General features: G+C 44.8%; 1 protein-coding gene across 1 annotated transcript in view; it reads right to left on the bottom strand.

Moving 5' to 3' along the window:
- Positions 1 to 15,349, bottom strand: part of adgrb3 (adhesion G protein-coupled receptor B3) — a 104,439-nt gene that overhangs the window by 47,341 nt on the left and 41,749 nt on the right. The window contains exons 3-8 of the mRNA XM_056609870.1: positions 13,338 to 13,448; positions 9,824 to 9,985; positions 6,600 to 6,764; positions 5,549 to 5,713; positions 2,939 to 3,103; positions 1,961 to 2,121 (exon numbers count right to left, since the gene is read on the bottom strand). Of these exons, the coding sequence (XP_056465845.1) occupies positions 1,961 to 2,121; positions 2,939 to 3,103; positions 5,549 to 5,713; positions 6,600 to 6,764; positions 9,824 to 9,985; positions 13,338 to 13,448 (929 nt within the window). The remainder of the gene's footprint in view (positions 1 to 1,960; positions 2,122 to 2,938; positions 3,104 to 5,548; positions 5,714 to 6,599; positions 6,765 to 9,823; positions 9,986 to 13,337; positions 13,449 to 15,349) is intronic.

Raw genomic sequence — 15,349 nt, 5'->3', positions numbered from 1 at the left:
CTTCCCCCCCCCTCTCTCTCTCTCTCTCTCTCTCTCTCTTCCCCCCCCCCCCCCCCCCCCCCACTCCCACTCTTTCTTTGTCCCTCTCACACACACACCAGCACAACAAAAAGGACCGGACAGGCCTGGATCAGAACCACACCTCCCACACTGCCTTGCTCCTTAAATACCACCGGGCAGTTTGCTCAAAGGAAGGTCAATCTGTGCACCAACACCCCCATGGTGGTGGTGAGGCAGTCACGCAACAGCACCAGACTAAACTACCCAGAGGGCATAGGGGAGGGCGGGGGGGGGGGGGGGGGTAGGGCTGTACTACTCCACCTCCGCCTGCACCCACAGCCATCCACCTACCCGCCCACCCACAGCTCACCCCCCTCCCCCAATCCGGGGGAGATGAAACCTGGGATACTTCCGTCATATTGTATACAGCCGATTCATTACATTATTTCAAAAATGGTTGTGGTTGTGTCTGGTTGTGTGGGGAGGGCAGGACCCCACCCAGGGGTGAGACATTTATTCACAGATAGTATTTATTGACTCTGACGGCCCTAAAGGTCACTGTGAACGGAGGAGGCGTGTGTGTGTGTGTGTGTGTGTGTGTGTGTGTGTGTGTGTGTGTGTGTGTGTGTGTGTGTGTGTGTGTGTGTGTGTGTGTGTGTGTGTGTGTGTGTGTGTGTGTGTGTGTGTGTGTGTGGCCTGGAGGGGCGCGAGAACACAGAGATATCGAGGTGGTGATGGACGCTACAGCAGGTTACCAGCCCAGGAAAACACACACACACACACACACACACACACACACACACACACACACACACACCGCTTTCAAAGCCTGGCAAGCATGACAGAAGAAATAGAAAGCAAAATAAAGGCTTATTTCTCAGAAGATGAGAAAGGTTTATCCTTCCACTTCCACTCTCCCAACGGTTTCGCAGAGCGCTAGGAAGCTAAGCAGCTGAATCAATGTTGAACCTTGGCAGATAAAATATACATTATGGATGAATCAGCGGAACGGTATTTTAAATGGAGGGAAACAAACAAACAAATCAAATGTATACGTGTGGTTGTTATAAGTCGAAGTACAATCTCAGAGGGGTTTTAGCAGAACATGCATTGGATGCATATAATTACTGTATGTAGAAGGTAAACTAATAGTTTTACTGTTTATTTCAGAAGGAGAAATGGCACCATTAAAATAATTTCCCCATAGTTAGCTTTGAGCTAACAGCCAATTTACATCTGCCGCATTGCAAATGTATTCCTGGAAAGCCTCGGTCCTACCCTACAAGAATTCTCCTTACACATTACGTACACTTTAAACGGTAAAGTGTACTGAGAATCTATACGGGTTGATTGATTCTGAAACATTGTGTATTCCAAGAACAAATGTTGATGATTAGTGCCAGAGGTAGCCATTAGTAATAGGACGCACGCACGCACGCACGCACGCACGTGCGAGCACACACACACACACACACACACACGCACACGCACTCGCATGAGTATCTCACGGAACAAAGTATAAATGGCTTTACTGATTTAATTTCAAACATAAAATGCCATTAAAAAAAGAAACCCTCTTCCGCAATGGATTCAAGGCTCACTTGTTGAGATTTCATCCAGACACTGCATAGGCCCCTTGCCCCCACAACACACACATGCATTTATGGTATGTTGTACGTACTGGCACTTAATGTATGCACCTATTGTATGTTGCACGTCCTTGCACTTAGTACTTGGCATCATGTAGCCTCTCATCCTAGTTAGCTTTGTTGTATACGGGGAATGGGTTTACCTAACAATCGTTAGTGAGTGCACTTAGTTCTATAAACATCCTTAATGTACCAACAGCAGATATAGCTTCTCTTTCTTCTGAGAAATGTCTGTCTGACTGTAAGTCGTTTTGGATAAAAGCATCTTCTAAATGCCAGAAATGGAAATGCTGATCAGCCTATAGCAGCACAATAGCAGCTCCGTCTATAGGGTTATGCGTCGCGTGGGCCTGGAGCTTCTCTCTCTTACCTGTGGCGTTGGGGGGGCATCTGTTGAAGGCCAGCTCCCCCGAAGGCGTTCGTCTCCACACCATGGAGACTGCATAGTCCTCGGGGCAGATCTCGTAGGGCGCTGGGAAAGTACAGACACAGGCACGTGCACACGCGCACACACACACACACACACACACACACACACACACACACACACACACACACACACACACACACACACACACACACACACACACACACACACACACACACACACACACACACACACACACACACCCAAAGAGAGAGAGACAGGTGTCAGGTATGGCAGGATCCAAAGCCCATGTCACCATGCTGCAACAGTTGCCGTGCGTTGCGCTCTCAAGGATGTGTGGCTGGCTGCAGGGCGTCATGTGATATCAGAAGAAGCGGTCGCGTTCTCATCAATGTGTGATGAGGCTCTGCTGATAGATTCCCCGGGCAGGTGGCGAGCGGTTGGGGGAACAGGGTAGACGACGATAGATCTTTTTTTGGGGGGGGGATTTCTTAAGCGAGATGGTGGGAGTCTGAGCTTCTTGCTCAAGGATCAGGGGCAGAAGGCGAGGACTCCAAACGCCCGCCTCACCACAAGACTACCCGGCTCCCTGATCACATTCACTTGGATCCTTTCCCACTCTCAGAAGCTCCCCGTCGGATCGAGGATTTCTTTATTTTTCTCCCCCTCTGTCGCCTAAACCCTTAGTAGAAACCCTCCCCCTCAAAAAGGAAAACAATAATCCCGCGACTCAATTACTATCTACAGCATACAGCGATAATTGCTTTCCCCCTTCCTCCTCAATCCCCCCTCTCCTCCAACCTCCTCCTCTTCTTCCAATTTTGCTCGTGATCCGAATCTCCCGGAGACCAATCGCGGGGGTTCTTTCAATTCCGCGGCGACGCGATGAGGCTTCAATTACCTGGGCACCGCTGGTCGCTGCACTTGCGGACCTCCTCTCCCGAGCCGTCGCACTGCTGGCCCGTGGTGGCGGCCCCCTGGCACACACGGGCCCTCCGCTGCCAGCCGCCGTCACACGACTTGGAACAGCCGCTCCAGGGGCCCCAGAGGTTCCACTGACCGTTGGCTGAGGGGAAGCCAAGCGACGGAGAGATTGAGAGGGAGGGTGGGAGGGAGGGAGGGAGAGGGAGGGAGGGGGAGAGGGGGGAGGAGGGGAAAGAGAGGGAGGGAGAGGGAGAGAGAGAGGGAGGGGGGAGAGAGAGAGAGAGAGAGAGAGGGAGAGAGGGAGAGAGGGAGAGAGGGGTAGGGGGGAAGAGGGGTAGGGGGGAAAGAGAGGGAGGGAGAGAGAGAGGGAGGGGGGGAGAGAGAGAGGGAGGGGGGGAGAGAGAGAGGGAGGGGGGGAGAGAGAGAGAGAGAGGGAGAGGGAGAGAGAGAGAGGGCGGGAGAGACAGAGAGAGGTAGAGAGAGAGGGAATCAGAGACAGAGATGGAGAGAAATCCAACCATAGGATCATCATTATTCATTGGGTATCTGTGAGAGAAACGACATGGCTGTGTGTGGAATCTAATTCACTCCATCTCGCCTTTCAATATAACGTCTTGTGACCCTCCCCACTCCCGGGACTCAGCTGCCTCTACCATTCCATCGCTACTTTGGCCTCTCCGGGGAGGCGGTTAGCAATTATGTTGAGGACATGTGGAAATCTGCACATTTGTCATGAAATGCTAAATGGCCGTAGTTTTAGGACGCGTCTGAAGGCACCGGGGGACGATGGAAGAGGCTGTTGGCATTTGGCCCATTGTTTTGCATAAAAAGGAATTTGTCTCTTTTTTTTTTAATGAATAAGAAACCTGCTTGTGTAATGATTATTTATATTCATTTGCAAATAATGAAATGCAATTATGCTCAGGTCAAGACCAAGGGGGTGGCTTTATATGGCCCTTTTTTAAAAATTAGATATTAGAAAATAATATAAGAAAAACAGATGCTGGCCCTGAGCAGTGCAGTAAATCAAGCGCCCTTGCCAGAGAGAACGCTGTGACACCCGTGTAAGCATGAAACACAGAGCGCGCTCGTTTCGACCTCCAATTACCCCTCGTCCACACGTACGGGGCATTCCCATGTCCTACCGCTCACCTCTGTCAGAGCCGGTTCCACTTGGACAAGGAAATATAGGAAAAGAGGGAGAAGGGATTGGGGTGCCTGGCGAGAGAGCTCTTTGAAGGGCATCAAACTCCTGTGGTCCATTTCTATATTCCAGAATAACAAGTCGCTCTCTTAGTAAGTAACTCTGGTGTTACGGTTTTTATTCCATTTGATGTTTTCTTTTACTTGATGGCCTCATAGGGCTAATTTAACGGAAAATAAATCGGAAAATATATCAATAAAGCAAAAGCCCCACTTGATATTGACAACGGGATGATATGATGATAATATAAAAACACTATATTTAATAGATAAAGACGTTGATAAAATTCTGATGACCTTGAGAATGTCACTATCGAGAGTATTTGCTTATTGCGCGGCGGTTCCATTGACCAATCACTAGCAGAGGACAAAAAGTAACTCGGAGTGAACTAACATCATGCACGCCATATGCCTTTTGATAAGAAAAACGAGTATGGCACATTTCCACCCAAATGAGAAGCTAGCGAGCTAAGTCTCGCACTGCATATCAATAGGAGAAAATCTGTTTTTTCATAATCGAGCAGGAGATCTGTGAAGAGTCGTGACCAGATTTGTATTTCCCCCCAGCAAGATCGCTTCACGTGTGATCTGAGAAATCCACGCACTGAACGATGCTGACTGATCTCCCCTGTTCACACGTAAAACAATATCACTGCTTGTACAAAAACATGAATGTGCAGCAGTAATGCGATCAGGGTGGATTGGTGGGAAATGGCACGTTTGTTTTGCCTCCAATTCCGCCCATTCTGCTTTAAACGCAGACTGCGTCGCCCTGCTCTGGGGTGGAGATGCTCCTGGAATACAGAGACACTAATGCCACAACCCACATCTATTAGTGTGAATTAGGCAATTGCGCTAGCGCCAGGACGCTGCTTCATATTAAACATTTCAAAAGGGCTGCCGGGTGCTCGCTAAGCTGACATCTTAGTAGCTGTAATACATCCGTGGTGCTAACAGTCAGTTTGGACAGCTAACTGTGAATTATGCGGCTGACATTGGAATTATATGATTAGTGTAAATTTAACCGGGTTTTTACAAATCAATTTCAAAGTGCACGGGCTTTCGCTTTATGCTTCCATACAAAGCTAGCTCAAGGTGAATGGCACCAAGGCAAAGGGATAATGAGTATAAAACAGTGGATCTCAACATGGGAAGGTTATCGTGCCGTCGCACTGCTAGGCCCGCTAATACCCTTTCTACCAGTAGCTAAGGATTTGGACATGGTTGTCCGCTCCAAAACATGCTTTCCGGGGGGAGGAATTTTTTTAATTTCCAGCCCCAGACATCAAAGGCGTCGGAAGGCTCAGAAAAGTGTGTGTGTGTGTGTGTGTGGAAAAAAGGCTCAGGATTTATATTTGTGGTGTTATTTCTTTTTTTTTTTTACCTGTGCAATCAGGATTATAGCACTCCCTGCTCTCTGCCCAGTGACCCCGGCACTCGGATCCCCCGTGGGCCGCCGCAGAACACTGCCTGGTCCTCTGCTGAGTGCCGTTGGCACAGGTCACGGAGCAATCGCTCCAAGTGCTCCACTCCTGCCACTGCCCGTCCACTGGGGCGCCCACCCAGAACCAGGCCAGGGGTTTGTCCCGGACGGAGGGGATGGTGGAGGGAGGAGGCGCAGGGTGAGAGGGCGGGGGAGAAAAGACGACAGGCAGAAATATTCAGAACGCAGCTCTCCGGATGGATGCTCTTTTAGCATCTTTGGAAACAGCGGGGTTGCTTATCATTATTTCTTTTTTTTTTATGGATACAATACATATAATGGATGCAGATGTTTCGGTAGGTTTATGAGTGCTTTTTACTGGGGGAAGACTTCATAGGATGTGAAATCTTTTTTTTTTATGCCGGCAGAACAAACCTCATAATTAAGCTTTGAAACTAAATAGTCTTCTCTACGTATATTTTAAGAATTCAATGTAGTATCAATGTGTTAATTGTGTTAAATAAACAGGAACTTCTAAATCACATGCATTCAAGTCTCCGTGGTAACATAATAGAAGCTCAGAGTTGCAGAAATAATCATCATCACAAATCTGCTCCATCATTGTCAAAAGAATTGGGAGCAGGCATTTTGAGGAATCCAGAATTACTGCATTGAGTCTCTCTCGGGTTTCATAACCCAGTGTATTATACATCGAAGGCTCCATACTGCGCGTCGTATACATAACACCAGACCTCCATTCAAAAGTGTCTTCCACTCTTTCAAAATCTTCTGAATAGATCCCGACAAACACTGCACACAAAAAAAGAAAAACGTAAGCCGCTCCCAAACTAGAAACTTTTGTGAAACTAGTTCTCCTTCGAGGTAATTTCTAAAATGGTAATATCCCCTTTCGTACATCTCACTCTCCCAATCTTCCTATTCCCTTCCTCCATCTTCTAGCTTCAGCAGCAAACAGCGAGGGCGTTTCTGGGCGCGGCCATGTTGGGTTTACCTGGGCACAGAGCGATGTTACAGAGCTTGCTCTGGGTCTCGGGTCCGTCGCACGCGCGTCCGCCGTGCAACGGGGGAGCACACATCCTAGTGCGGGTACGATGGCCCCGCCCGCACGTGAACGAACACAAGCTCCAGGGGGACCATTCCTCCCACACACCGTGTACTGCAGAACAACAAGACAGGGGTCAGGGGGGCGGGGGGTCGAAAGCCGAGGCCAGGCTCGACCGCTGAACAGGGGGGGGGGGGGCACACTCTTAAAGGGGGGGGCCGCAGTTTGTGTTGAGGAATAAATCAAAAACAAGCATGAGAGGAAATGAGTCACGTGGTATGAGCGTCGATGCTCTGGATGTTGGACGACCTCGGACCAACGGCAGCGTTGAAGTATAAATATACTAGAACGTTGGGTACTGCCCTGTACTTACCAGGCTGGGATGCAAGACACGGGGTACGACAAGCTCCCCGAGACGAAAGACTTTTGAATTATTAATGGTCAGTGCTCGATGAGACAGTGAGACAGGTTTGCCAAAGAAAAACAAAATAATGTATTTGGCCTGCAGGATATTGTTCTGAAAATGTATTACTGGTGCTGGCCTTCAAGTCAAAGTTGCTCTGGAAGGCCAAAGGTGATAAACATGAATGTGTGGCAAGCAGATTGTTGTGTTTAATAACAAACTTTACATTTTGAAATTAACCCAGGAGTCAGCTGTAGCAATTACAGATGCGATTTTCTTGCGGGCAATTTTTTCCAGTGCTGTTTTTGTTGTTTGTCTCGCCTTTTGGATAATGAAACAAAATTAAATGTTTACTCAATCCAAAAATGCCAGTTGTATCATACCATTAACTGAGGCTGGTAACTCAGTGGGTGTATGACCTTTAAAAGAAAATACAAAGAAAAAGTGGGCTTAGCAATTGAAGCTTATTGCGGTCAAGAAAAAATAAAGGCGGTTTAAAGACGAAAGGTTTACGATAGATTAGTGGTAAAGGACTGCTGCAAATGTGAGTTTTTCTAATAAAAATACACATCATGCATCAAATCTTTGGATTGGATTAAATATGTAGTATCGCCATCCCCTGCCTATTATAACCGGCTGTGGTCTGTGTCATTTGGAAATGAAGGAAAAACAAATAAAAGTCCTCGACAAATTAAATCCATTCATCATTTATCATGGGTAAAAAAAAATAAGCCATATTTATAAATCTTTTAAAAAGTACCAAGTGGAATATTTACTAAGTTAAATATTTTACCAACGATCTCTTTTATAATTAACTAGCGTAGCATATGCTTATGTTAATAATGCTCCGAAGACAAGGATAGAATAATCTACCAATATTCTAAACAATGCCAATCTAAGATTTTTTTTTTCTAAAAATCCTTTTGGATTTAAAAATAAATCATAAAAAATAACGAGGTCGTTAAACTATTAAGGGAGGTATTTGTTCCCTTCTAACCGAATGATACATCCGCACTGTGCGTTGTGATCTGTTTATGTCTTTCTCAATGGAGGCGTCTTCACGCTAGCTTATTGATGATGCTAATTTATTAATTTGACCAGGTTCCTTTGGGAATTTTAGGAACCAACTGCAGTTGCTTCACCAGCTGGCTCCATTCCAAATATGATTTGTTTACCTCGCTTGGCAACTATAATTGATGGTGGGGAACAGGGGGCGGCTGATTGGTAGCCACAGCGAAGTCACTCTTTTCCTTTCCTATTGGTTCTCAACAGCCGTTCCCTAAATAGGTCCAAATGGACAGATAGTTAAATTTATGATTTGTTTTCATTTAGAGTTTTTCACAAGAACAAGAATATTGAGCTATTGTGATTTCATGCCTAAGTTTCAGTATTAGTAGGCTATTTTGATACTCTAATTTCTGAAAAATTCAGGATTATTGTGAAAAAACACAGTTTAACTTGGAATGCGGTGATACACACCTGGAACCGCTCTCAGTTAATCACAAGCTATTTCCCATGGTTAGATTTGGGTTTTACACATGAATAAATGTGATTTAAAGGTCTGTGTGTGCAGACCTGAAGACATTAACAGCAACAACAACCAACAATAATTAGCTCGGCTAGCTCAGTACCTTCGGGCTACCAATTAAAAATAATAATCCCCTATTTGTGTGAATAAATATCCGAAATACGGTGGCACATGTGTTTGTCTCCTGGATGAGGAGAAACCCAGCCTTGCTCCCTGGGCGACATAATAATGGCACTGAGATCGGGTCATTTTGAGGAAAATGTTCCTTAAAATTACTCATTCACTTTCACTTTCACTTTTAAAACACTGACCCCTTTTGAAAACTGCCAACTCCCCACTTGCCACATTTCAATATTAGGTAGCCTACGTCTAAAATGTCAGCTCCTTCCACAGGATTTCGCAAACAGCCGTAAGTGGGAGGGGTTGGGGCAAATATTTTCCCCACTGTGATGCAATCACAAAAGCACTCTCTTTAATGGCAAAGGGGGCTTTAAATACGTAAGGAAGGACATCCGCTTTGCCCCGAGTCTCCGTTCGACATCAGGCACAACCAATTCCTCAAAGTAAACAAGTGATTAGGTAGCCCAAACGCGACACGTTTATTTAAATCCTGCTTTCCTTTCCCTCGCGCCTCGTCAAGACCCCAACCTTCCACCGGTCGGTGGGGGTGTGTTGTCAGACGTCCGGCTAGCCAGCGGTACCTGGGTGGTGGAGGCGGGGGGTGGTGGTGGTGGTGGAGGTGACTCATACACAACATGCCGGTACGCGTCGAGCGAGGCATGTCACAGCGCATGCCTCGCAGCGCGGAGGTTACGTGACCCGCGCGTTAACGCACGGCTGACCTGCGATCGCGTAGCGAGGCGGGATGACACATCGTTGTCTGTGTGTCTGCCCGGTCGATGCACGACTTCCATGCAAAAAATAAATATACAAAGTCATCCATTGGGATGAGTGCGATGGACATGGCGTCGACTTTTTAAATAAAATGGAAAACGTAACAGTCTTGTGTTTTACGAAAAAAAAAAAAAAAAAAAAAAAAGGGCATTTCTAACCAGAGATAACCAAAAGAAGGAGGAGGAATCATATGAGTGATCAAATAACAAATAATAACACCAATTAAAAAAAACAATCAATCAAATCCATGTCAAGTGCGGTAACATTTCCTCTCGCCCGGTAAGGTGTCGAGGTGGTGAATGACATTTCATACTCATAATAATCATACAATCTGCGGGCTAACACTACCTGGGCAGGGGGCCGTGCTATTGCAAACCCTTGACTCTCTTAAAGGGCCGGTGCAGTGCGTTCCGTACGGTGTCACACACGTTCTGGTTCGCACCTGCGACCCCTGACTGCAAGATACAGAGCATGAGCTCCACTGGGACCACTCCTCTGCACCTGATTCACCTGTGTGGGAGAAGGGTGACACTAGTTAAATGCAGCAGAACGGTCCTGGTATACAGGGGGCGTGTTGGGGGCGGGGCAAGGGGGAGGCTATGGGGGGGGGGGGGGGGGCGTGGTGGGCGGGGCAAGGGGGATGCTATGGGGGGGGGGGGGGCAGTGGGGGGGAAAGGCCAATGCAAGGCAACAGTTTGGAGGGGAGAGAGGAATATCTGGAGCAAAGTTCAGTAAAGGTTTGGGACGGAAAATCAGGAGAGGTTAGGGGGGGGGCTCCATTCTATAAACTATGGGACACTGTTCTTCTTTTATGTGATATTTGATGCATACAACATAAGCAGTTTTAATGGGTTTAACTCGATCACATACAGTGCTATAGTGTTCTTGGATTGCAATCAAAGTGAGTGCACTCCTCTCTATGAGCTAATAATGATCTTAATGGCAAGGGAGGCAGGAGTGGCCTGGGTACATTCCAAAGAAACAACGAATTTGAGTGCACGTATACAAAGATCACATAAAAGGCATTAGTATTTTATCTTAGGAATTTAAGACAGTAGACATAGCAGCTGTAACTCATTCACTATACATTAGTTTTCATACAGTTATAAAACAATAACTATGCATGCAGTTAACTTAAAACACAACTAGAAACGACCAAGTAAACAATCCAAAAAAAATAATACTTGATAGGAATATAGTCACCATGCAAGAACAAAACAACTCAGTGAAACGTAACTGAAAGTAAATCAAAGTAAAATGGAGGTTGAATGGGTGTTAGTTGTGAATGTCTGAGGTATGAAGTCCCTCGCTAGGCAGAAGTTTTGTTTCTTTGGCAACAGCAGGAAACTATCTCCGGTTTAGGCCATGATCATTTGAAAAAATAAAATATCTTTTTCAAATTAAAAAGGATTAATTTAATTTCACACAGAAAAAAACGGAGGACGATTTTAATCAGCAGATCACATCTGTTTTGGTTATTAACATATGACTGAATTAGTTTTCATTTTTTCCAGTCAGTTTCGTTTATGTGTATTTTTTTTTTAATCTGGAAGGATTTTTCATACAGCCCAATAAAACCTGGATCTAATCAAAAGTAATACTTCTTACTGTACAATATAACAAGCTAATAACTAGCCAGCTTTAGGGTATTTTGATGCCCTTTAAAGGGCAGTATGATTGTGCACAAAACGAAAGGTTTTATTTTGTTATTCTTCAATTACATTGCAGAATACCAAAATGTGTGTTTGATTAAAAAATGACACAAATCATGTTGGCCTTGTCAAATATGGGCATGACAGCCAAATACCAGAGGGTCACAAAAAGGCTAATTAAAAAGATATGTGGCTGTGAAGCAGTAGTGGGAAAGCTATCAGCCATGGTGGCCTACTTAAGGAAACAATACATTTGGTCGCTAGAAAGAGGACGATTGGTTTAAAAAAGAAGGGCAAAAATCTCCATCCATTAATATTGAAACAATAAAAAAATTATATGTATTTTATTTGAGAGCATTTTATGGAAAAAAATTGGGTCAATTTCAGCTCTGAATACATTTATGTCTTCAATCGTTGGGTTTACTTTGGATTCAAAACAACCGATGAACATGTACTTTCAAGGTTGTATGCTAAAGATCCAATCAGGGATAGTAACTCCTATACCTCTAAAGTGAGAGTTAAGAGTAGGTCCATGTTCACCCTTACTTTCCGCTGACGTCAGTTGTTGATTGATAGGTGCTTTGTGCACGTGATTAAGCCTTCACAGGGTATGAATTGCGGCATTGTAGTAGTGTGGTGATCCCACAACCTCTATCAACTAGGCTATTTACCAAACCATTCAGCTTCAAGAGCACTTACACATGATGCACCGTGTATCTAAATCACACACTATGCCATCGAGGTGTTCATAATAGCGACAAACGATGGCAGTGATTTCTCTACCGAGAACAGACAATGTTATATTTCTGCATTGCTGCTGCACACCTGTAGTGTATCATTAAGCCCATCAGTTTCATGGTGGCTATCAATAATTACAATTATACTGCACCTGGCAAAACAGCACAAGCATCACTCCGCTGCCTGCGAGTGCTATGTTAAACAGGAAATACAATTGAAGCAACAAGTTGAGTTGCTTTAAGATTTTGCGTTTGTGATTTGGTTAACATACCAACAGTTAACAGTATGTTTTAACACACTTGCCGCTGAACAAAGTTTGACCATCTCACGTTATAATTGAATATATATTAACGTGCGATATTGGGACCGCGTACCCAGTGAAGGCTGGCTCATCAATCAACGACAGAACACGAGGACGATAAGGACGGCTAAATATAGACACACCTTAACCATCACTTTGAGGTCTAAATATTATTTAATCAAAAAACACTGAAAGGTGGATCAATCCGTTTAATGAGGCAGTGCGGGGAGAGTATATTAAACACTGAGGATGAGGAAACAGAAAAAGCCCAGCGATGAGACTTGGAACAAGGGAGGAACGGACCTACAGCTCATGTGGATGGAGAGGTGCTGGTTAAGGGTTAGTCGATGAAGGGCAGTGAGATAACTGTGGTGGGTGGGTGGGTGGGTGGATGGATGGGGTGATGGAAGGACTGACTCAACCAAATGAGGGGGGTTTGGATGAAACACATGAGGAAATGAAAAGGGGGGTGGGGGGGGGGGGGAGAAGAAAATAACCATAATAGCCACTATGTATAAACCAGCCCACCCAGAAGAGTTTAAATCTGGCTAGAATCAAGTAAAACTAACTGAAGCCTCCCGTCCACTGTTAATGTGATGATTCATTATTCATATGGTCAACAGACCTCATGTAATCTATAGTTTCTAAATTGCTAAATTAAGCATGTGAGGGTTTTGTACAGCCGTCCCCTTAGCTTAATATTAGTGTTTTGTTTCTGGCTGAATGGGGTCGGATCCTCTCACTGAGTGAACTCTATCACGTCCGTCGGTGAATGACTCACTGCATAGCCAGCCTAAGTTTTACCTTCTATTTAATTCATGATCCTTGAGTATATATGAGCTGTGCACTTCAGCCCACTCACTGTGTAACAATAAAACAAACTGACAACCCTATGCTTATGCATTCAGAGTAAATATTCCAAGAGGAAAGGGGATATATCTGCCCTGCTAGTTTATACGTAGCGACGGAAGGTGAGGAGTAGAGACAAATAATAATAATAATAATAATAATGCAAAACAGTGTCACTTAAAAAAAGGGGCAGATAAAGGAGAGAGAGAGAGAGAGAGAGAGAGAGAGAGGGAGAGAGAGAGCATGCATGTGACTCAAAATGAAATTAAGTTGTTTTCGGCAACAAAATAAATAAAGTAAAGAAACAGAGCTATTATATTACCAGTTTGTGCCATAAATTTAGCCGACTCAGCTTGCTCCTGCAGGGCCTTTGTGTCATGAACTGACCGCGGCCGCTGACTTTTTACAGTATGCTCTCCCATCATGCCATACTCTAGGGATAGAATAGAGGTTCAAATGAAAGCTAGGCTTAAACATGATCTTTCTGAGCACAAAAACGTATGTATAGATATATAGATATATATATATATAGATGTGTAAGGATAAATATTAATATAAAATATTGCATTCTGTTTGTCGCAAAACGTGTCAAAGCAACTGTAATGCATGTCTAGAAACAAAGAGCACACAGGTGTACGTGGTTTGGCTTGTCACTTTTTTTTTTCCTTCTTCTTACTTTAAGGCAGAGAACAATGCAACGGATTTATAAGGGTGAGTTGGAAGTATTAATTAAGCTTGGTTTGAAAAAGCACAGCGTAGACACATAGCAAACATGCAAATAAACTCGACATCCGATTTAACAAGCTAATACCTCAATGGGGGCGTCTCCCTCCCGCCACCCTACCCCTCCCTCTCCCTCCCTCCCTCCCTCCCTCCCTCCCTCCCACCCAGGAAAAAGAAAACACAAAACAAAAAGTGAAAGTAAAAAATGTGTAAGCCGTCGGAAAGCCACAGAGGAGGAGGGGGGGGGGGGTCATGGACATAACATGCTATTGATCCACAGTTCCTAGCTCATAATTCATAGTGATCGATGTTGTTGGGGTTTTCTCCTGTTGGTGACCCGGTTCACTACAAAGTGAACCTTTAGTGAAATTAGACAGTTAGACAAATGTATTCTGAGCTGGGGTTTTTTAAGTTTGATTTATTGCCCTCATTGTTGCCCAATGGATTTACAATATGAAATCTGAATGCATTGTGACTTTGTGAATTATTTTGACACTGTATTATTGATATCCAGCCTTGAACTGTAAATCACACTTTGTGTTACATTTGGTAAAGCACAATGTATTTTTGGATTGACCTTAATACAAAATCCTAAATGTTTGCGGATAGTTTTAGTAACAAGGTATACCGTACATAGTGACGTTTTTTTTTTTGCGACACACAAGTGGTTGCATGTTTGTAGTTTTCAGATGGACATACATAGGTGACGCACAAATAACAAGACACACACAACGCTTTTGTTAGATTGATTCACAACACAATGTATAATCCATTGTCGTCAATTAAGTCACACAATTAGGATGCTTGACATGGCTTAGGGGTGCCCTCTTGGCGTGGATAGGAATTATCGTCGGTTTAGCATTGAGGTATTCAACCCTCGGCATCATATAGCTGCAGAATGAACTGTTGGCTGGATGGAAGCAGCGTTCTGGCTTTAGCACGTCTGCGATGCAGCAGACGTTTGAGATTCTGCAAGTCATACCAACAGGCAAAAAACGAAAACCAAAAATAAACCTGACTTTTGACATTTCAGAACCCATCTAAAAAGAAAAAATATATATATATACATGGCAAATAAAAGACTCATTTTTCTGTCATAAATAAGACGTTGGTTGGTTCGGGAGGTTTTGAAAAACACAAGGGGGGAAAACAAGCCCGGTTTGGTGTAACCCGATTTCCAAAAAGGTATTTCCCCCTGCGTCACTTGATCTCATCCACATGTTTGGGTCAAATTAAGGCAGCCAGGGCAGCGCTGTGTTGTACCTCCTGCTGGAAGAAAAACAGCCCCCCCCGCCCCCCCCACCACCCCCCCACACACACACACAGGTACACTGTGTGGTGGCAGTTGCTCTGGAGCAGCGGGGAGGTCGGGCTCATATACCGCCGGCCCATCCCCGGTAGGTGCTATTACATGCACTCTCTGCTGCAGCAGTCTGAGTGTGTGAGTGTGACTGAGCGTATATGCTTCATGCCCTGATGTGCCGTCTCTTGTATCACGAACCCGTTCCCAAAGTGATTATTCTGTACGGTTGACACAACAAAAAACTGAAGAGGCGTGTGTGTGTGTGTGTGTGTGTGTGTGTGTGTGTGTGTGTGTGTGTGTGTGTGTGT

The sequence above is a fragment of the Gadus chalcogrammus genome, chromosome 15, assembly GCF_026213295.1.
Source record: "Gadus chalcogrammus isolate NIFS_2021 chromosome 15, NIFS_Gcha_1.0, whole genome shotgun sequence".
Lineage (NCBI taxonomy): Eukaryota > Metazoa > Chordata > Actinopteri > Gadiformes > Gadidae > Gadus > Gadus chalcogrammus.
The sequence above is the reverse complement of the archived record's forward strand: the minus strand, read 5'-3'. Positions and strand labels throughout refer to the sequence as shown.